The sequence below is a fragment of the Chenopodium album genome, chromosome 9, assembly GCF_948465745.1.
Source record: "Chenopodium album chromosome 9, dcCheAlbu1.1, whole genome shotgun sequence".
In the NCBI taxonomy this organism is placed as follows: Eukaryota; Viridiplantae; Streptophyta; class Magnoliopsida; order Caryophyllales; family Amaranthaceae; genus Chenopodium; species Chenopodium album.
The window spans coordinates 31,737,813-31,761,361 of NC_137842.1; the positions used below are offsets into that span (position 1 = coordinate 31,737,813).

General features: G+C 35.7%; 1 protein-coding gene across 1 annotated transcript; it reads left to right on the forward strand.

The window, feature by feature from the left end:
* The first annotated feature begins 697 nt into the window (after positions 1-697).
* Positions 698-15,007, forward strand: LOC145558504 (SNARE-interacting protein KEULE-like). The gene is made up of 18 exons (XM_081619774.1): positions 698-773; positions 2,621-2,671; positions 2,824-2,920; positions 3,012-3,044; positions 6,312-6,437; positions 6,509-6,700; positions 6,788-6,871; positions 7,001-7,099; positions 7,172-7,248; positions 8,155-8,251; positions 9,960-10,085; positions 10,175-10,270; positions 11,376-11,492; positions 11,586-11,663; positions 13,182-13,381; positions 14,003-14,093; positions 14,176-14,265; positions 14,462-15,007. The coding sequence occupies exons 1-18, from the start codon at positions 736-738 to the stop codon at positions 14,510-14,512; spliced, it is 1,743 nt and encodes a 580-aa protein (XP_081475900.1). The 5' UTR covers positions 698-735; the 3' UTR covers positions 14,513-15,007.
* The last annotated feature ends 8,542 nt before the right edge of the window (positions 15,008-23,549 follow it).

Consider the following 23,549-nt stretch of genomic DNA (forward strand, 5'->3'; position numbering starts at 1 on the left):
ATTTTACTCATATGTTTAAAATTTCATAAAGCATAATTTATAAATTTTTAATCACTTGTTCTAATTCTTAAATCAAATGTTCTAAACATATTACTCACATAGATGTTCTAAATTATTACTCAGATGTTCTAAATTTTAATTTCAGACACATGTTCTAAATTTTTATTCGTATGTTCTAAACTTTTACTCACATGTTCTAAATTTAAAATCAATTCTCATATAAGTATGAATTCTCACATATGAACCTATTCTCACCGGATCCCTCCCCTATATATATATATATATATATATATATATTAAAATTTATATTAGTATTTACCATTATTATTTTTCTCCCATTAGTGTTTTATGAACAATATTGATTTCCTTTGCTAAAGTTTTCTCAAACCTTTATCGTTTTTTTACTCCAACGTTTAAACCATTCCTTCAAAAGTTTTTAAATTTTTTTTCTTGGTTCTCTTTTAAAACCCCCTAAATTTTTTTTGGATGCTCTTTCTTTTCTCACTTTTCTCACCTTTTTTTTTTTTCGAACTCTTTCATTTGACTATCTTGTTATGTACCTTTCTTTATATCGCAGGGTTCCTTATGACGATTCATGTTAGCCTACCTCAAATCATTTTGGCACTAAGGCTTTGTTGTTATTGTTGTTGTTGTTATCATATTATTTAATTATTTATTTTATTTGCTGAAACAGTGGTGGAAGACATATATAAAAGAAGGCAGCCATTACCCACAATGGATGCTATATATTTTATCCAGCCATCTAAGGAGAAGTAATGTTTCTGCTCTTTCATTACTGTTGTCTGTCATGTTGCTAATTTTTGAATTATGTATGTCCTATTCTTCTGTAATAGACTGGAAAGTCAGAATATAGAAATGAGGAAAATGAGAACTGGGGAACAATGCTTGTTTTCCTTTTAACGGCTCTATTTCTCTCTTTATATGCATATTCCAGCTTACTTCCCTCTCTCAGTCTCACCTCTGACAAACTCACTGACTTTTCCTCCAAACTACTTATAACCAACTGATATTGCCCACACCAATAGGTACCCCTCTCCCTTGGCTACAATGGCAGTCTATTACATCTTTCTACTTTTGTTGATTTCTATATATGTTTATGGCTAGCTTATTACTGCAGTGATCTTCACTGTTCATGAACTTCAGTGGCACTATATACAGGCATTTTCTGACTTCCTCCAGGCTCTTAATTATGGCAATCCCCCTGACCAATATTGTCAGGCACTATATACAGGCTCCAAGTTAACTCTAACGAACTAATATTGTCAGACCAATAGTACCCCTACCCCTTGGCTAGTCTATTACATCTTTTTGTTGTTTTCTATACATGTTCATGGCCAGTTTCTTATTGCAGTGGCTGTTAGTGAGCAAAAAACCTTAGTTTATGTTTGCCATGCCATCAGTGTAACTGAAAATTTGAATATTCTCATACTTCTTTGTCCCTATTCCATGAGGTGATGACTTTTGACTATTAGTTTAAATGTCATATTTGACATTATAAATCATAGTACTCTAAAGCTAGAGCTGGACACTGAACTAATATAAGAAAACGTTGTTCCTGTGGGCTTGGGTACAAAGAGAACCACAAAGAAAAAGGCTAAGAGTCCATGCAGGATGAGCTAAAGTATTAGAATTTAGGGGAGAAGTGTATGTCAATGATGCTGTTTTTGGCTTCAATAACCAGTGCAGTCTTGGTGGTTAGTTTGTGCATAAGGTCTCGAACACCTTACTTTTTAGCGGTGATGCTTAGTCAGGACCATCACATGATGTGTGTTTTCGTTTTTCTGTCTTATTCTTGGCCCCATTTTTTCGAAGCCGTATATTGTGTTTCTTGCTTTTAAGAAAGAGGTCACAAATCTAGATGAATGCTTGAGACAAGCTGTTTTGCGATATGATTATTTGGATAACATTAAGTGCTTTCTCTTCACAGTTTGGAACTGATTTATGTTTCTGTAGAATTCTCTCTTGTTAATGGAGTTTAAGAACAATATATTTTGTTTTTCGGAATACAATGGACTGAATCAATTTGGCTTGCCCGAACTTCTGTTGGCTGCATTCAGATAATTATGTTAAGCTTGGGTATGGATCAAAAAACATTGTAACTGAAGATGGGGATAGCATTAATAGGTGTTCATATTAAGTTGTGGACTCAGGGATTTAAAATTGAAACACATAGTATATGTAATTCAAATATGATTAATGTTTATTGTAAGAAAGAACATTTCCCATAAAAAGGCCTCTTACTAAAATAATTTGAAGGGAATGATAAGCAAAGACAGTAATATGTAGTATTAGAAAAATAATGGTGCTTTTGAAACTAGTTAAACATAGTGGCACACATGAAATAAGTTTATGTCAGTGACATTTTTGAAAAATGAGTCGCAACTGTGTTTTATCTCACCAACAAAAAAAAAAAAAAAAATAATAAAAAATAAAAAGAGAAAACCCTTGGGTGTTAATTTGCATTTTTTCTTATCATTCTTTGCCCCCTTTTCTCCCTGATGCTATAAGCTCTTTCATTATATTGTGTGTTAACACTTTATATAATAGAGTGGCATGTACATTCTTAACTTTTCCCTTTTATTTTTCTGATAATTTTCAGTGTTATCATGTTTTTGTCTGATATGGCTGGGAAAAAGCCTTTATACAAGAAGTAAGTTCCAATTCTTTTATAAATGTCATCTTTATAAACACTTCTTTTGTTCTTTGTTTTATTGTGAACCTTGAATATAAAAAATGTGATTTAGGTTCCTTTATTTTTATCCATCTAATTTACTTTTTTGTTCCCTCTTTTTTTGGGACTAGAGCTTTTGTTTTCTTTAGTTCACCTATTACTAGAGAATTGGTTGGTCTTATCAAGAAGGATGCTACAGTTTTGCCTCGAATAGGTGCATTGAGTGAGGTTGTCTTTTTGTTTTTGGGTATTGTATTGATTTTATTGGTTCTTGAGTTACCTAAAAGATGTATAATTGCTTTTTTGTTATCAATTGCAGATGAATCTGGAGTATTTTTCTTTTGATAGACAGGTGAATAATGTTGAATCCTTATTTACTTGTTTTTGTTTCTGCTATATTTGTTACCGATACCTACATTAATCATTTTGATTAAATTTGGTCTCTTTCTATCCTTCCATCTTACACTTTTTTTGGGCCATTTTGGCCATCTTATAAGATTGTTTGACTTCTTGTTCACTTATCTGTAGCTTAGCATATGGTTTTTAATATAGTACTCCGTAGTATCTTTCTTCTTGCTAATAATTTGTGATAAATGTGATAAATACTTTTATCTATCTTCTATAAAATCTGTTGGAATTGTAGTGACTAAGCACATGTTCTCTCAACCTTGATTTTGTTGAATTTATATTATTTTTTTTATTGAAGTAAAATTGTTTGTACTGAATTTGATTTAATTTAATTTAATTTGATTTTTTTAATTTTTTTTTATTGTATTGAACTTGAATTATATGTACTCAACTTAAAATATTTTTTACTTATCTTAGATTATTGTAAGCATGGTTATAGAATTTGCGATTTAAATCTTAGAAAATTATGATTTTACAATTAATGTATGGCCTTATGATTCGATTTACTTTTCTACCCAATTTTTTCATATTTCTCTTACCTAGCGAAAACCTTACAAGTTTAAAATATGCCTATAAAGTTATTTGTATACATATAATTTGTCAATTATTGGCTTCACAACTATAATATAATATAAACGCATTCAATGAAATTTGAGTATGGCGTCTTGATTATGCATGTTCGATTGATTTTACGATTCAATTTTGAAAACCGTTTTTGATTCATAGTTGAATCTTGTTTATGATAACTTTGATTGTTAGTTTTTTACCGATTCTTTTTTATATATGTTTTTTTTTATTTTTTTTTACATTGGAAAAAGCATTATATTAATTATAAAACAAGTTACACTAAAACATTAAGGGTAGGACCATACGAATTTTTTTTTTTTTTTTTTTTTTTTTTTTTTTTTTTTTTTTTATAGGGGAACCAAATGCTTTCGGAGGAACAGGATGCTCTTCTTTTAGAGCCACTCATCTAGCAAAATAAGGAGTTAGTAATACCTGAGGGAGTTTTCGTTGACAAACAATTTTCCTTCGGACTCTGGAGCAGTGGGAGGAGGCATATATCTTCGACGTCTAAGAGGAGTACGTTTTGGGGTTCGTAGTAGATTTCGACTGCATGATGACGCATGAGAGACTATACCTATAGTCGGATCTTGCATCAAGATTGGAGAATTTTTTCACACCAATGATGCCCTTCAAAATAGGGGTGACTTATCTCTATCGGTGTAGAAACTTCTTGAGTTTCAGCGCTATCCTTCTTCTTTGGATGATCGAGTACTCGAATGTTGATAAAATTCTTCGTGTTCATCCCTTGGAAACCGCCCCATACATTGTCGGGGTGAGATGCAAATAGGATTCAATTTGTTTTCGGTTTGAAAATCGATAACTTGACCCTTTAAGATTTTTTTTTCTTTTCCTGTAGTTGACTTCAAAACAGAAATGTTATCAATAACGTTGGGCCTTTCATCTTGATCGAAGGAGTTGACCTTACCTTTCAAATCCAAAGATTCTTTTCCACTTTGGATTCATCTTTTACACCAATACATCTACGTACATACCCATTTTCATGATAATCTCCTTCTTTCCTTCCTCCCTTTCCTTTTTTTATTATTATTTTTTTTATTATAATTATTTTCCTTCCTTCACAAATTGAACAAAGTATCTAAACCTCTCATCCTCTGTTGTAACCACAAGTGCATCATCAACAAAATTTTGAGACCACCTAATCTAGAGGTCACCTTCTTGAGTTTTTGTTGAAACTCTTTGTTGTTGGGATCAAACCTAATTGCTTGCGAAAGATCCATGAAAGCTAATTCAAGTTTGTTTAGCTCTAAAGCTTCTATCGCTCTTCTAAAGTAAGATTTCACATTTGAGTTATCGTAACAAAACACCACCTAGCACAATTGACTAATCTTGTCAAAGTTCCTCTCTTTGACATAACATGCCCCCAAGATCAGATTAAGAGACACAACAAGGCTTGAAAAAACTGATTTATCATCATCATTACAAACCAGAACAAAGGACAAGATCTTGAGTGCAAGAGTATTTTGCAATGGCTAAAATCATATTACTTTGCTTGTACAATAAGTTACCCTCATCTTTTAAACTCCTAATAAATTTCAGAATACCAAAAGGATTCCCCAATTCCCTAACTATTATCTCTAACCTATGAGAAGAGAAATCCTCCTTTTCAAAAGGAGCAAAACACAAATCCCCCCCCCCCCCCCCCCCCCCCCCCCCCCTAATTCCTCAAACACATCTATTGTACTTGAAATAAGAACAGAAAAACAAAGAACAACACTGGTAGCTAGATATTTAATGCCATAAAGAGCAAATAATATGCTTCCATAAAATGAACAAAATAAGGGAACACAAGTCCACAAACCTTGAACTAAAGAAATTAACAACACCGAACACTTCCAACGAGGTTAACAAGCCAAAGAACCTTCTCTAATTGACCAAACAAAAGAAGGTACTTGCCGGCGAAACGAGGTTGAACCTTAATGAAGGTGGAGATCATTGGTGTAAGGTTGACTTGGCTCTGCTTCCTCTTCACCGCCGATGGAACCGCAAGAGACTTAAAGAGGTGGGTAGCTCGACTACGACAAGGGACGAGAATCTGAATCAGGGAAGATTTACCCACAAAATAAAGGAAAATTATGGGGATGCTTGTCAGAGAACCAGTCGTGATGCCAGAACTCCAACGAGACCCTAGGTTTCCGGCAGTAGCTTTGTTTTGGAGGAGGAGAGAGAACAGAGAGTTTGGAGGAGAGACAAAAAGTTTGTATTTGGTGTATCCTCTTTTAATTTTATATATGTTCTTAAAGGTTACTAAAATGAACTTATTTTTACTGGCTCTACTTATTATTTAATTGAATATTATTTGAATAAGGTGAAGAAGAGAAAGCCAAATTTTTACTGATTATTATTTGAACTCATAGTTATTTTAGTTGAACTTAATATTATGTCCCCATGTAAGAGGTTTGTTAAGGCTAAGTTACAGTTATCCCGAAGAGCAAAGAATTTATTTGTATTCTTGCGGCTATGTGTCTGATAGGTAGCTTATTGCAACATAGGTTCAAAATTCCTATACAGTTGTTTTCGAACACACTAGCTCTTATTTGTTTTGACTGTTCTATTTACGGATGTTGTCCCCTATTTTTGTCTCGTTTATTTAATAAAGCCTAATTATAGTTTGTAAATTGTCTAGGGTTTTGTCACTGATAATGGAATGGCTATGGAGGAGCTCTTTGGAAATGACGAGAATCACCGTAAAGCTGATGCATGTTTAAGTATAATGGCTGCTCGAGCTGCTACAGCGTTTGCTTCTATGAGGGTATATATATCGTTCTACCAATGATTTAGGATATGTTAAAAGGTTTTTAGCTCACGTTGTGTTGCCTTTAGGAGCTTCCTTTTGTTCGTTACCGTGCTGCTAAATCTCTTGATACCAACGCAATGACCACCTATCGTGATTTAGTTCCTACAAAGCTAGCTGCTGGAATCTGGAATCATCTGACAAAATATAAGACAAGCATTGCTAACTTTCCCCAGACAGAAACTTGTGAGCTGCTTGTTTTAGATCGATCTGTTGATCAGGTATACAAGTTTGTTGCTTGATTTTATGCTAGATCCAATAATTGTTACTCTTTACCTGTTGAGTATATTTGCCACTCTATTTTTCAGATTGCTCCTGTCATACATGAGTGGACTTATGATGCTATGTGCCATGACCTTCTGTTTTTGGAAGGGAATAAGTATGTTTATGAGGTGTGTTGTAGGTATCAAATGTTCATAGTCCCCTGCTTTTTAATTCTGCATTTTTTCTTCTATTTTATTGTTTTCATATTTATACATATATATATATATATATATATATCTAAAGAGTAAACTGTTCAGGTTTCAAGCAAAACTGGAGGGCCTCCAGAGAAAAAGGAGGTCCTTTTGGAGGAGCATGATCCTATCTGGTGTGAGCTTCGACATCTACATATAGCTGATGTGCGTTCTATCCTTAATTTATTGTTCGATTAAGATGTGTGAATATATTTTGATCTTAATCTGTCGTGTCAGGCTAGCGAACGACTACACGAGAAAATGACCAACTTTGTATCAAAGAACAAAGCCGCGCAAATCCATCATAGTTCAAGGTTAGCTGTTGATCTTATGCCAGTGAGTCAAAAGAACAACTGCCTTCCTCAACTGTTATTTTGTGAGATATTTATGATAGCTTTCAAGTGGAAAGTCTCTTATAGTGGAAACATGCTTTCTTTGAGGGATGGGTGAAAGATGATTCATGTCGATACGTAGGACTGTGCTGTTTGTGATTGTAGTTTAGTCGGATGGTTTATGATCTATAATTTGATTCTGATCTCCAAATTTTGGAAATTAGGTGCAACTTTTTGGTATTTTGACACACTTTGTTTGGATAGCAAGATCGAAAGGAAAGGAAGGGGATGGGAAAGATAGGAAAGGGGAGGGTAGAGTTCATTTTCCCTTTAATTCTCTTCAATTTTGGGGAGATGGTGTTTAAATAGATTCTTCCCTTTCCCTCCCCTTCTTTTCCCTACCTTCTCCAAACAAGGAAAACTTGTTACCCTCCCTTTCCCTTCCCTTCCTTTCTCTCCATTTTCTATGATCCAAAAAAAGTTTCAAGTGAAAGTGGATTCAAAAAGCACAATTTTGAGCTTGTGTAGTAAAAAATATATATATGTTTTTTGAATCTTTGTTGTTTATTTTTAAGGCTTTCTAATTGAAATTTCATAGTTGTGCCATTGACTATTTTTTTTGTATCTCTTTGAATACCGCTAGGCTTTGAAGTTCACCATAATAATAGGGAAGTGAGGGGTGAAAAATAGATATTGATTTGACCTTGAACATTGTTATATTTGTTGGCTCATATTATGAACATATAAGCTTACATCTATTTTAAACTACTTTGGGGTTGGGCATAGCTGCATTTTGGTATATAAGTAATCGTTGAGCTGCTTTTAGTCCTTTACTATGACTTTTTTTTTCAATGTGTATCTTACCCTTGAGCTTGAATCATTTTTCAGAGAAAGTGGTGAATTGTCAACACGTGAGTTGCAAAGGATGGTTCAAGCTTTGCCCCAATATAGTGAACAAATTGACAAGCTTTCTCTGCATGTTGAGGTTAGTTTTCAGATGGTCAAGCACCAAGCTTTTTGTGGCTGCTTTTATGACCGCCTTTATAATTGTTGTTCTGGAGCTGGTATCCGTTTCATGAACAATTGCCTTGAACATGTTCATTTTGTTTGTTTATTCCCTATTGATGGAGTTGGTGTCCGTTTCATGAGAATGGCCTTGAAAATGTTCATTTCGTTTGTTTCATTCCTTATTGATGAAGTCTCAGAACTCGTGCGACTTACACCTAGTATAAAATAAAAAAGCACGTTTGTTGCAAAGCATTGATGGAAATTTTGTTTCAGGGAAAATATGAATTAGATTATTTGCCTTAAGCTTTCTCATGGGATGTTTCATTGGCTTCTTAGCCTATTATTTAGAGGTTCATATGCGTGATTGGAGTATGCTCATTGTATAGTTTTTTTTCACGGTCTATTTCTGCTGATTTCCCAAATGAAATTTCTTTGCCTTTTGGAATACTAATGTAATAGACTAGTATTCTGATCTGTAAGTTGAAGAACAAACAACAAGATTAAAGGTGAAAGCTAGAGGTGTTTGACTAATAATAACCAAAATTCAAACGGATAGCTTGAGGCTATCAATCTCTTGCCTAGTAGCTGAAGGCTACTAATCTCATCTCCTAAAAGTAATTCTTACAAACTCTCATAATAGCTTACTACTGAGTTACAATCTCTATATCTATATACTCGAGCAACTACAATACAAGAATACCCTAGCATCAATTAGCTTTTGTCTCTATTATATCAGACTTGCAATATTCTTGTGGGTTGTGTCACCTCCCTTTGTGTATCATTAAGTAATTTTGTCCTCTGCCGAGTCTGCCCTGCTGTCCGTTGTCCCCTCTGGTGACTTCTGTTTGTCTCCCTCCTTTTGTACATGCGCCCCTCTTCCCTTCCTTCTTCGAAGTGGTGGTGCAAGTATTGGGTTCTTCGCTGCCTTGTGCTCATGGTTTTATTGTATTTGTTTGATTCCCAACCAGAGGTAGTGTTACATGCTTTAATCTACAACAACAACAAAGCCTTAGCCCCTAAATGTTAGCGAAAGTTTTTATTCATCAAGGATAGGTTGGAGGTGACATTGCAGATGGGGCTATTATAAGATCTAGTTACTCTTTGATAGGCTCTTTTAGCATGGCGATGCAAACTTTATTCTTGTTTATAGAACCAGATCTATGGTAGTAGAAATCTTTTGCATTTTTTTAAATATTCCTCTCTAAATTCAGAAAACTAGTTAGTGGTCGCATAATCAGAGCTCTGACAATGTATCTTAGTTTAGACCATTACACTATCTGAGTACTGCTATGGTATGGAAATTAATGCAAAACTGAAGTTAATGTACATTGTCAAATCGTAAAAATGTTAAAATTATCCATTATATTTCCTTTGTTCTTTTTCTGTCGCAACATTTATCTCCTTTGCAAGTTTCATCTTTCATGTCAATTTCGATTTTGACACCTAATATGACATTCTTGCCATTGGTCCAATGGTCTCTCTCCCATTAACATAATCCCATGGTTCAAGTGGTCCATCCTCATCCTCTCTTCTTTTTCTTTTTCTTTTCTTTTTTTTTTTTTTTTTTAATTTTTTTTTTTTTTTCGCCCAACTATATGCTGTTAGATAGAGAATGGAGATAATTGTAATGTTTTTTTTTTTTTTTTTTTCCATGGTGCTTATGATAACTCAATTTGGTCCTACAGATTGCTGGAAAAATAAACCGTATCATAAGAGAGCAAAAACTTAGGGAGGTTGGAAAACTGGAACAGGATCTTGTCTTTGGTGATGCTGGAACTAAAGAAGTTATCAAATTTTTAAGCACGCATACGGTAGGGACTTTGTGGTCTGAATTATGCTACTTTTTCTCTAATTTGAAGTTTATAATACTTTTCTGACAATGTAGAAGCCCCTTTGACAGGATTTGAGCCGTGAAAATAAGTTGCGATTATTGATGGTTTATGCGGCTATTTACCCTGAGAAATTTGAGGGTGACAAAGGTTCACAGTTGATGCAGGTAAGTGTTTGTATTACTGCTGAAAAAAAATATACTGGGTGTGTTCTGTTAAATTTATATATTCATTTTCTTTTGTTTTCCTGTTACGAGTTTCCAAGTGCTTTTAAAGAATGTAAATATTTATAGCTATAAAAAGCCCTAGAATAAGTTTGAGTTCCCTCTTCTTCCTGTCACAGTCTAGTCCAATTGAGGGTGATAAAAGGGTTCAGAATTATGCAGTTAAGTGTTTGTGTTGGAGCTGGAAACTTTTTAAGGGTGCGTTTAGTCAAAAATTTGTCTTCCATATTCTTTAGTTTCCTGTTTTCAATTTCCAAGTGTTCTCTTAAAGAGTGAAAATATTCAAAAGCAATCAAATTTCTGGACAATATTTTAAAATCCCCCTTTTCCTATAGTCACACACCCTCCACTGTCGCTGCTGTCCAAGCACGTTCACGGTTCACCTCCTCTCCCTAGCCATGCCATTTCCTGTGTGACATTTTTCACCCCCAGTGGTTTGATGGTCATGGTAGACTGTTTTGGATTTCTATGTAAAGTAGAGGGTGAGTGTTCTGGAAAGCTTCTGGGTACTTAATCCTATTATTAATTACGAAAAATGAGAGTGAACTTTTTTGGGAGGATTTTTTACATCATTGCCTCTATATTTTCTCCACAATTGAATGTATGCTAAATTTTCTTTCTGAAAGTTGTTTCAATGAAAGTTACACGTTGTGTGATACTGATTAGCAATTTAGCATAAAGTTTTCTCTTCCTTTTTGTCTGTTTAGGGGTAGGTGAAGGGTGGGTATAAGTTTATATGACTTGCAAAGCACTTGCAGATGTGTTATATTTATAAATCACTACGGCTGTTTCATCTCTTATTTGTCACGAGAGGATCCTTTGTCAATTTGTCACAATTTTGCCTTTTATTTTTGCTGGATAGAGGGGTTTATGTGTGCTACTTGCCTGACAAGTGAGAAAAGAGGGGAAAAAAATAAGGGGAAGTAGGTTAAGTTTTTATCATATTGGTGCAAAAATGTTTTCACTGTTTCAAGTCTTCTACATTTTAAAATTAGATTTTTACTTTCAGTTTTAGTTAACTATATTATTTGGTTCTTGATTTATTCAGCTAGCAGGGTTATTATCAGATGATACAAATGCAGTTAATAACATGAAACTGCTTGGCACACATCCTGAAACAAAGAAAAGCTCTATAGGAGCTTTTGCGTTAAAATTTGATAATAAGGTGTGCCATTTTCTTAAAGATTTCTTTGTTCTTACTATGTCTTGTTCTGACTGCATCTTCTCCCCCTCACATAATTTTTTTTTTTGTAATCAGAAAAAACATGGAGTCAGAAAGGAACGTGTTGGAGAAGAAACAGCGTGGCAATTATCTCGATTTTATCCAATGGTTGAGGTATGCATAATGTGTCATGTGCCTTGTAGAAGAAAGTCTGCTTCGTTAATTCACGACTTTGGTGATTTGTTTATGAAATCGTTAAGATGCTTTGAACATTGAAGATTGCTTACGATCTTGTTTGAAACCAGGAGAAAGGATTTGTGTTCTGATTTATTCATTTTAGCTTGGGAAAAATTGCCCGGAATAACCCTACCTTTAGGCCGTCCGCTAAAAATAATCTCACCTTTGGATTATTTTTAAATAATCCCATCTTTACCCCCTCATCTTTTTTAATGGTCCCTACCGGTCGGTTAACTTGTTATAGCAAGTTGATTGACACATGTTAGCACCTAATTGGTCCAATAATAAAATTTAAAAAAAAGGTAATTAAAAAAAATCAATTAATTAATTTTAACCACCAGCCAAACCACCTACCAGCCACGCCTACCTCCTCTACCACCAATCCCGGGCTGACCTCCATTATCTCAGGATTCCGGCCACACCGAAGCCCTTGATCCATGAATCCGGCCACGCTTAACTCCTTGGCCCACGAATCCGGCCTCAGCTCGCCGAACTCCTTGATCCACGAATCTGGTCTCAGCGACCTCCCCCGCCCCGATTCCGGCGTGACGCCGTCACTAACCTCCCTCATCCCCCGTCCCCTAATTTTTTTTCGCCGACCTCCCCCATCCCCCGATTCTGCCCAGCCAACCTCCCCCGTCCCCCGATTACCCTACGTCGAACTCCTCTGCTTGATTCAACCCGTTTTCTGGGATTTACAGATTTAGTTTGGTGGGTTTTCGAATGGTTGGGTTGACGGGTTTAGGTTGGTTGGGTGGGTGGGATTCCGGTCAGCGCGATCTTCGTGGCGGTGGTTTCGGGTCTAGGGGGGATGGTGGTTGTAGGGTTTGGGTGTGGGTGGTGGTGGGGATGGTGGTGGCTTAGGTGGTGGTGGTTTTTTATTACTACTTTTTGTTTTTTTTTTTTTGTTTTTGTTTTTGTTTTTTTTGTTTTTGTTTTTTTTTTTTAATTTTTGACCAATCAAGTAGCTACATGTGTTAATTAAACTTAAAAAAATTCTTTCAAAAAAAAAAAAACACTTAAAAAAAATAAAAATTACCTACTTAACCGGTTCCTGGTAAAATGGGACCTTAAAAAAAGATGGGGGGGGGGTAAAGGTGGGATTATTTAAAAATAATCCAAAGGTGGGATTATTTTTAGCGGACGGACCAAAGGTGGGAATATTCTGGGCAATTTTTCCTGTAGCTTGTTCTGTTTTACCTTGTGTTTTTTTTTTTTCTTTATTATTATTTATTATTATTATTATTTATTTTTTTTATTTTGATTTTTGGGTTTCTTTGAGTTTGTGGGGGCACTTGTCATCGTATTCAAGGTACATTGTTACCTTAGATGACATGTCATGGTGGTTTTAGTTATTGAATGTTTGTATCATTGTGGCAATTTACTTATTTTATCTATAAAATGTGTATATATTCTAAGTACAGTAAGGGAGATTGACCCAATAAATCTTTCCAGGAACTTGTTGAAAAACTCAGTAAAGGTGAGCTTCCTAAGAATGAGTACCCATGTATGAATGACCCAAGTCCTACATTTCATGGTGCTACACATCCTGCTGCGATACAATATACTGAGACCCCAGTTGCACACTCCATGAGGTCAAGACGTACCCCAACATGGGCTTCTCGACCTCGTAATTCTGATGATGGTTATTCGAGGTAACACTTGGTATTTTCTATTGAATAGTAGGTTACTGTAGTTGACCACTTTTTTAATATTTTTTCATGCTTTTGGGCAATGGAGTATTATTATTTTATTGAACAAGTCAAATCCTCTAATGGTTGTCTGGCAATTCTAGTCTCTGCTAGAGGTCAGACTATTAAATGCAGTTGTTCGTTATTTCCTTATATGTTCATATACATTTCCGTTCCCTGTCTACTTTTGTCATGTTTGGATAGCTATTGTAGGAGGAAATGGAGGGAGGGAAGAAGAGAGAGAAAAAAGGGAGGTGAGGGTAGGGAAGAGTGAGCTTTCATTTACCTTTAAAATGTTTCCAACAATGGAAGTGTTTGATTCATTTGATTTAATAATAGGGAAAGAAAATGGATATCTTTTATACCTTCCTGATTCAGATTAAACCTGGGAAAGATGAATCCCTCACTATCTCTTCTCTCCCTTTCCCTCCATATTACTCTATCCAAAATTAGTGTATATATTAACTCTCTTCCAATTACCTATTATCCGAAATTAGGGTGGCTCAATTCATATTTTCCTCGTACTCTCGAGTGTTGTGTTCTTTTGAAATTTATAATTTATTTTGTTTTTCTTTTTGTGTTTAGTGATTCCATTCTCAGACACGCTTCTGGTGATTTTAAGAAGATGGGCAGGCGTATCTTTGTATTTATTGTGGGTGGTGCTACTAGATCGGAGGTAAGTGAAGTTTGGTGCATTTATGCTATTGCAATTCTTTTAGTGGTTTTGATTTGTAGCTGAAAATCTATGGTTCTTACAGCTGCGAGCTTGCCACAAGCTTACGACAAAGTTGAACAGGGAAGTCATTTTGGGCTCCTCTAGTGTTGATGATCCTCCACAATTTATCACAGTAAGAACTCATGGCTTCATTTTTAATTGTTATTTTTATTTCTCAAATCTGGTACTTGATGGGTTAGCACTTCTTTATTTCTCGTGGTGTATCAGCTTGTCTATTTGTCAGTTCAACTTAGCACTTCTTTGTTTCTCGTGGTGCATCACCTTGTCTATTTGTCAATTCAACTTAGCACTTTTGTTTTTTTGTGCAGAAATTGAAGCTGCTTTCAAGCGAACTTTCGTTGGATGACCTTGAGATATAATGGTTTTGCATGAAACTGTTTGTCCTGATCATTCATATTCTTTTCCTACTGTGTAAATTGTGTGCCATTAGTTCCTGAATTCTATTTCTCATCGTAAAATGTACTATGTTATTCATATCAGTACTTACCGTTGAAAAGAAAAAAAATGTGCTTTTGATTCCAGAAGAATTGCAGCTATCTCGCTGTGCCTTGTGTGGATCAAGCGAGATCTCTCCGTCAATAATTTTGTACTACCGAGTGATGTATTGAAATTTCAGTTGCATCAGTCAATTCTATGTATGTAGTTTATATGTAAAACTACACGGTACACCATTTTTTATGCGGCGTACCTGCACCATATTGTGAATCTTGTCCTTTGTTGTACTTTGTTGCTGATTGTAACTTGTAAGTGTATTTATTTATTTATTTATTTGGGGTAATGGGCTAATGGCTAAGTTGGCACAAGTTTGATTGTCGCTTGAAATGTCTATTTTAGAGCTGTGATTCTCACTGCAACTGTGTGCTACATGTCATCCAAACTTAAGCTTTACATAGTTGTCATGTTGTAGTTAGTACTCTTGATTATGTCTCGTGTCTTTTTTTATTGGGTTTAGAGAGCCACAACACAAGGGTGGGGTGAGTAGGGTTGTTCACAAATCCGCCCGGACCGATAAAATGGACCGGACCACCTTGGACCGACCCCGGACCGGACCGAATTAATAGGTCTGGGTCTAGAAATTTATTTCCCCGGTCTTCGCTCCGGTCCAAAACCTTATAAAATCGGTCTTGGATTGGTATGTTTTTTTATTTTTTATTTTTTTTTTAATTAAAAATATGCGTGAAACCTTTAAATAATGGTTAAAATTATCCTTAATAAATTTTGAAAACATTAAATTTATGAGCTTTTTTTGTACTAAAAAAAATAAAAATAAAAAGGCGTTAAAGTATAGATTTTCCTTTACTTTTTTTCGAGATTTCCATAAGATTATTAAAAAATTCTTAAATCGGTCCGAAACGGTCCGGTCGGGGTTTCATACCGATTCTTTCGGTCCGGTTCGGGTTTGGTTGTAGCTTAACCAATTCGATCTGCGGTTCTTAAAATTCTAATTTTCGGTCTTTTCTCCGGTCTTAGACCGATGAACAGTCCTAGTGGTGAGAATCGATTTCAGGACCTGGTAAAATGGGGGCTTACGAACCCGAAATATAGCCAAGCTACACCAGTTCGATGACCTCTTCAAGAATTTCCTAAACTAGCTAGTTTTGTGCAAATCTTGAAATCATAGTTTTATAAGTGAATAATAATAACCATCGGTTATTTTTATCATAGATAAAGCCAATTTTGCAACTTACGCATGAAAAAAAATGAGTCGTAAATGCTATTATAAAAGTTTAAAATTTCATTTATAATTTTAATGCATAATTGTTGTTCTAAACACTTCAATTTACATTAAAATTAACAAGTATAGTCTATGTGAGCAAAAAAAGAGTAATAAAGATCAAGCACAAAGTCAAAATTAGAATGAACAAAAACACAATATGCTTGACATGCTCATACAAGATCAATACTTTATCACTTCACATGAAATTTGTTGCAATATATTGCTTAAAGATGTCACAACAACAAACAAACAAATTCATGACGACAAATCGAATTGAAAACCCCAATTCGATTTCTCCATTTATTGACCAAGATCAAAGTCTGGTAGAATTAAAGGAGAAAGATTTACTTTCCTTAGCTTCAAACGACAACTAAAAATGGAAAGAGATCAAAATTGGAGAAAGAGGAGAAGAAGAAAGTGAGCTGCAAATCGCGCTTCTCCAAATCTTTTACTAATTCAAATGTTGCGCGCAACTTATTAAGTTGCGCGTGGCATCCCAGCGCAACCCAGTTTCTTGCGTGCGCTTGGCTAGCACGACCTAGTGAGTTGCGCGCGGACACTGGTCACTTAAAAGACCAGTACTCAGATTTCGATCCGTTTTGAATTTTTCTCAATGGGTTTGTATGTTGTTAGACGTAATAACGCGTGAATTATCGAAATCTTTTAAAATTGCATTGTGTTTTGGGGTTTTTTGTACGTACCCGAATGGAGGGTATGTACGTCCCTCGGGAGACAGATCCGCAATGCAACACTCGAACGGCCCGATCACCTGCAAAACAACGGACCCCGGGGGGCCGGAGGTCCGCCTCCGACGATCAAGTTAGTGATCGATGTAATGTATTTTTAGAGAATAAAATAGAGAGAAGGGAGAGTGATTGTGGGGGGCATGGCCCTTGGAGAATGAATTAACTCCCCTTGAACTGATGTGAAGATCAGTATTTATAGAGCGTTGGGATATGTGCCTTTTAGGTCATTTAACCTAAAAGGCTCTAGGTTTATGGGCTTAGAGCCCATTATCACTCTTCTATCATTGAGTGACACGTGTCATGCTCTAATTGGCTCATAGAGAGCTGAGCTTGCGGACACGTGTCGCGGTGGCATTGGTCCACATATAGAGGGTAATTTTACCCCAAACACATTGCATCCAGTAGTTTCTTTTCTTCTTTGATAGTTTTTTTGCATCATTTTGCATGCACACCGTGCTTTGTGTCTTCCCTAAGCATATGTTTTGAACGTTTTTCGTAAAAGTGTCTTAAGACGTTATGTGGTGGTGCTTTACGTAAAAGCTCCCATTGACAGGTTTGTCATTTTATTGTACTGACGTTATAAATGTCCGACTTTTCTTCTTTTTTCACGTCCAAAGCAAAGAGGAAGGTGTCATCATGCAACGTAAAAATGCAAGGCGTATCGTACAACGTAAAATTGTATGGCGCAGGTGTTGCGTCAAATTTCACTTCAGCCTAAGCTTTGCGAGATCTACCTCTCGGAACTAAAAGGTAGAGGATTACTGGCTTACCGGACAGGCGCGCCGAACCATCAAGAATGAACACTTCTTGATTGGAAGCAAATAGTTAGTGAGCTTACTGGCTTACCAGACAGTTAGGGTGTCCGTCCACCCTCTGTATAAAGAGCGACGAGACGATGTCGCACCTATGTAGTCACGTGCCCCCAGTCCTGTGACACGTGTACTCATCTTGTGGACAAAACTGCTGAGAGAGTTGCTGACTTTCTTCTCTCTCACTGGATTTGGATATGTGCCTCAAGTCCTGAGACATGCATTTCTATCTTGTGGACATCCGGGTCGAATGCCGAAACATTTAGGCTCGAATGCCGAAACATTTAGGCTCGAATGCCTAAACGTTTAGGCTCAAATGCCAAAAACACCTTTTTTCATCTTTTTACTTTGTTAAAGTCCGACTAAAGTTTCAATGACATATTGAGGGACTTTAGACAAATGATGACATGATTGGGAGGACATCATCCCCTTTTAATCCTTTTTAAACCGATCTCTTCTCATGACATGACATCACCCAGAATACCTTTACCTGTAAAAGTGTTCTACAAATGCAAAGGATAAATCTAGATTCTTTAGCATGTTAAGACATAGAAAATACTTTTTCTAGCCTTAATAGCTACTTGTTTCAAACACTTAGCGAATCAAGCATCGTTTCTACATCCTTAACATTTCTGAAAGATTCTCTATTCTTTGTGAACCTCGCAGAATGAGTCTCAGATTTATTTCCTTGACTACTTTGATCATCGTCTATTCTAGACTCGATCAAAGTGGGGGCTAACTTTAGACACCTACTTTTGTCCTCTTGTCCCGAAAGTAAGTACGATAATGTTACAAAAATCCGTTCTTAGATCAAAGTTGAAGTGTTTATGGACTACGAAATGCATTATGAAGTAAGTTGAAACCCATATTTGAGACCAATTTATCTTAGAGCCTTGTACAATTACTAATTAGGCCTAAAACATATTCATACATGTTTAAAGTTGATTAATAACGGACCCAAATGCGGCAAATGCAATGATTGGATTTAATGGAACCTACATTGTTGAAAACCGAGACAAACATATATATACCAACCATCAAATTCCCATGAAAGGCCTATACAGATGGATAGCCCTTCCAAAGAGCTTTCCAATGGTTTATTATAAGCTCAATTCCGAGCCAAAACGAAGAAGTTATGATCAAAACACTAAACCGGGCTCTAAAACCGACAACCTTGCACTCCAACAGCCATAACTTTTTATCCATAACATATTTTAACCTACATTAATCCAACTTTGCAATCAAAAGTTATGGAAGTTTTAAAAACGCGTTTTCGTATAAGGCAAACCGCAAACCAGCGCAACTCAATTAGTTGCGCGTGCCTGGCGCACGCGACTCATTGAGATGCGCGTGGAACCCAGCGCGACTAAGAGAGTTGCGCGCGCCACCTGACGACGCAGATCTAAAACCCTAAACCTAGATCCCTACACCTATAAATAGGGGTCTTCATTCAGCATTACGAGGACCGAAAATTCAGAATTAAAACCCTAGTATTCACAAAACCCTAATCTCTCAACTTCTCTTACTATCATACTAATTTTTCTTCTCCCTTTTCAAATAATTTCCAACCCTAATTGAATCCATTGAAGTCCTTGGAGGTACGAAGAAGAAAGAAAGTCCATAATCACATTAAACGGAGATTTAACATAAAAGAAGAACAGTTAGTTTCCTGAGCACTTAGATAAATCACTTTTTCCTTTATTGTTTAAATAACTTTAATTGATTAACTAGTGTTGTTTGATCACTTTAAACAAACTTTTAATTAATTAATTCACATAGTACTCTTTTGTTAATCAAGACTAGAATTTGAATAATTAATTGTTGTTTTATCACTTAAGACAAGGCGAATATTGTTTATTTATTGTTCTTTCACGAATAAGAATAACGACTTTTGCAATGTAATTCTTACATGATTAATGCATGTAAATAAAATCAACTAACTTAGTTTTAGGTATCGCGTTGCATATATTATTTGGTGATGAAATTGTGAAAAAGGAAGAGCTAGTAGAGGCCGCACTAGGGCTAGAATAGCGATTCCTCTCTAAAAGGAACGTTATTTATTTTAGTAACCTTACTCCCGAACTGTTTTATGGTTTATGTAGACCAATTTGGGCATGGGTAAATTTACGATTCGTAATAATTATCCCATGAACTCCACATGGGAGAAAGGCATGAACGAGGTTTATGAGTTTTCCTAAAACTCGTTGGCGACTCCCTACTTGTTTCTTATAAAAAAGCGTGATGACAAGATCAGTTCTAATTCAAGGTCCCCCAAACTGTCAGGAATTCAAATCCTAATACACCCTAACAAGTGTAAAGTCCTAGGCTTCTAAAGGGATAATGGGCATCTAAGGAGAAGATCCCCTACGATGGGAACACCCTCCTTGCACTCGGATTCCTGATTGATCAAAGGGGATAGAGGCCAACATGGAGAAGATACAGACGGTGAAAGACATGAAGTCACCCCATACTGTAAGGGAGGTCTTGAAACTTACAGGTTGTCGGGCGGATTTGGGGAGATTCCTCAGCTGATCAGGTGACAAGTGCCTCTCTTTTAGGCAATCGGAAAGAGGACAAGGTTTGAATTGGGGGATGACGCTGAGGCGACCTTTCAGAAATTCAAAGAACATTTACACTCTTTGCCAAGGCTTGTTATCCCTCTGCCCAAAGGTATGCTTTACATGTACTCCCTCCGTCCCAAATTACTTGCAAATATTTGACTTTTCGCACTATTCACACATCTCACTTTGACCATCTTTTTTAGGTACTATATGAAAACTAATGTAATCATGTAAGATATTATTAGATCTATTTTAATGTATATTTTCTTAATATGAAATTTTTAAAGCTTATATAAGTATATAATAAAGGATACTGACGGTCAATCTTTTGTTTCGGCAAGCGTGTCCAATCAAAATGTTGCAAGTAAACTGGATCTCGGTCTATTTCATTAGCCATGTACTTAGAAATGTTGAACTACGCTATCCCATGCTCAAATGGGCTATTGAAATGCAAAGTCTTGAAATCACTTTTGAACCAAGGAAGGCAGTGAAGGGTCAAGCGTTTGCATGTCGACTTCATTGTCAAAATGACAAGGCCGATTGCTCCAGACAATCATGATTAGGTTTGGAAAGTGTATGTAGACGGGAGCTTTACTATGAACGGTTGTGGTACAGGTATAATCTATCAGTCTCCTGAACGGGACAAATATGAGTATGCACTACGGTTAAAATTCCAGGCCTCAAACAACGAGGCAGAATATGATGCCCTGCTAGCCGACATCCGCATATGTAAGGCGGTAGGGGAGAAAATTGACACCTTCTCTGATTCATAGTTGGTCTTAAGCCAATACCTTGGTGACTATGAAGCTACCCATTTGACAATGATCAAATACCTTTAGGCGGTTAAAGATGAAGCTGGGACACTTCAAGAATTCCATCTGAGTTAAGTGCCTAGGTCTGAAAACAATTTGGCGGATGTACTGTTAAAAGTGGCATCCTCCGCCTCCTTTGATACGCCTCAGTCACTCTTTTGGAAAGTTATGGAAAAATGAAGCATAACTGAAGAAGAGCCCATTGGAGTACTTGGCAGAAGTTCTACATGGATGGATGGCATCCGAGCATACCTCTAAGACACTATGCTTCCTGATTCACTGCAGGAAGCGGCTGTCCTGAAGAAGCGAGAAGCAAAATTCGAGATAAGAAATGGAAAACTCTTCAAGGTGGGTTTCTTAAAGCCGCTGTTGAAGTGTGTCACCCAAGAAAAGGGGCAGGAAGTTCTCGAAGAACTGCAAGCGAGATACTGCGCCTCTCACATAGGCGGAAGATCCCTGACTGTTAAGATCAGGTGGTAGGGTTACTTCTAGATCACTCTTGAGCCAGATGCCATGGAGATAGTAAAAAATGTGACAAGTGCCAAAGATTTCTCAAGCTCATCCATCAGCCGGCAACTGACCTAACAACAATCCACAACCCATCGTTTGCTAAATAGGGCATGGACATTCTGGGACATTATATGCCTGCACTAGGTGGAAAACGATATATTCTGATGGTTGTGGGTTACTTCACCAAGTGGAGGTAGCACTAGTAGAAAAAAGGCAAAGAGCACTGATTTAAACCCGGTCTAAGGCACCGGTTTGAACCGGTTTCAATGTGGGGGGAGCCAATTACCCCCCTTTTTGGCAACGGTTCAAAACTTGTGCCCTAAACAGGTTTTGGCACCGGTTAACCAGTGCCTTTAATTATTTTGGCCACCGGTTAACCGGTGCCTTAAGTAATCTCCCGTGTAATTTTTTTTTGGTGGCAGCTAGTTTGGCACCGGATAACCGGTGCCTTTTGCAGTATTTTTTTTTCCATTTTTCGTGCAATAATATTAAAAAAAAAAAAACCTGTTTCCAGCAATAATAACCTGTAATTCCAGTAATAATATTAAATAAAATAATTAATAATATTATTATTATAATTAATAATAATAATATTATTATTAAATATTATAATAAGATACAAATAATAATAAAAACAAGAATTCATATATATATATAAATATAAATATTCCCAAACGCAATACAATTAAAAAAAAAGTGTTATATATATATATATATACAAATGATAGTAAGTAAATAATGAATAATAATATAGTTAAAAAGTTAACATAAATTTACAATTAAAATGACATTTACATGTTGAAGGTGATAAAAGACGCCAACATGTCACGAACTTCATTAAGTTCCTTGATTGTCAACGGACCATCCTTTTGGACCTTGCAAAACTTGAAATACAAAAAAATTATGTTAGAATTAATTAATTAGGCAAAACAGTATGTATTTTATCAAATATGACCTATATGACTTCTATTTAGCCCATTTCCTACATTTCTTATCAAATGAACTATTTCTTTCTCATAACATGTCAATGTCACCTAGTTTTATGTGTCTTAGCAAAATTGAATCAAAAAACATTTTATTAAGGTTTAAGACGCTTTTTACTCAAAATGACCCAAATATGGCCTATATGACTTTACTTTGCCAATTTCCTACAATTGTTATCAAGTGAACTATATTTATATCATAAAATGTCAATATTATCTAGTTATAGGTGTATAAGGAATGAAATCACATCAAAAGAGCATATTAACACAAAATATCCCAAATATGACCCATATGACTTCTATTCAGCCAATTTTCTATCTTTCTTGTCAAATGACCTATTTATTTCTCATAACATGTCAAAGTTGGGTAATATTAGGTGTCTAAGGCTAGAAATCACATCAAAATAGCATTTCATTAAGTTTAAAAACGCATTGTACTCAAAATGGCCCAAATATGGCCTATTTGACTTCTATTTAGCCCATTCCTACATTTCTTATCAAATGAACTATTTCTTTCACATAATATGTCAATGTCACCTAGTTTTATGTGTCCAATCCCTAAAATTGAATCAAAAAAACATTTTATTAAGGTTTAAGCTTTTTACTCAAAATGGCCCAAATATGGCCTATATGACTTTACTTTGCCCATTTCCTACAATTCTTATCAAATGAAATTTATTTATCTCATAACATGTCAATATTATCTAGTTATAGGTGTATAAGGAATGAAATCACATCAAAAGAGCATATTAACACCAAATGGCCCAAATATGGCCCATATGACTTCTATTCAGCCCATTTTCTACCTTTCTTGTCAAATGACCTTTTTATTTCTCATAACATGTCAATGTTGGGTAATATTAGGTTTCTAAGGCTAGAAATCACATCAATATAGCATTTCATTAAGTTTAACAACGCATTTTACTCAAAATGGCCCAAATATGGCCTATATGACTTCTATGTAGCCCATTTCCTACATTACTTATCAAATGAACTATTTCTTTCTCATAACATGTCAATGTCACATAGTTTTATGTGTCTAAGCCCTAAAATTGAATCAAAAGAGCATTTTATTAAGGTTTAAGACACTTTTTTACTCAAAATGGCCCGAATATGGCCTATATGACTTTACTTTGCCCATTTCCTACATTTCTTATTAAATGAACTTTATTTATCTCATAACATGTCAATATTATCTGGTTTTAGGTGTATAAGGAAAGAAATCACATCAAAAGAGCATATTAACACAAAATGACCC

Coding starts and splice junctions, on each gene's coding strand:
- LOC145558504 (XM_081619774.1), top strand. CDS start 736: ATGGATGCTATATATTTTATCCAGCCATCTAAGGAGAA. Junction 6,701..6,787: donor TAGATCGATCTGTTGATCAG/GTATACAAGTTT, acceptor TCTATTTTTCAG/ATTGCTCCTGTCATACATGA. Junction 6,872..7,000: donor GGAATAAGTATGTTTATGAG/GTGTGTTGTAGG, acceptor TAAACTGTTCAG/GTTTCAAGCAAAACTGGAGG.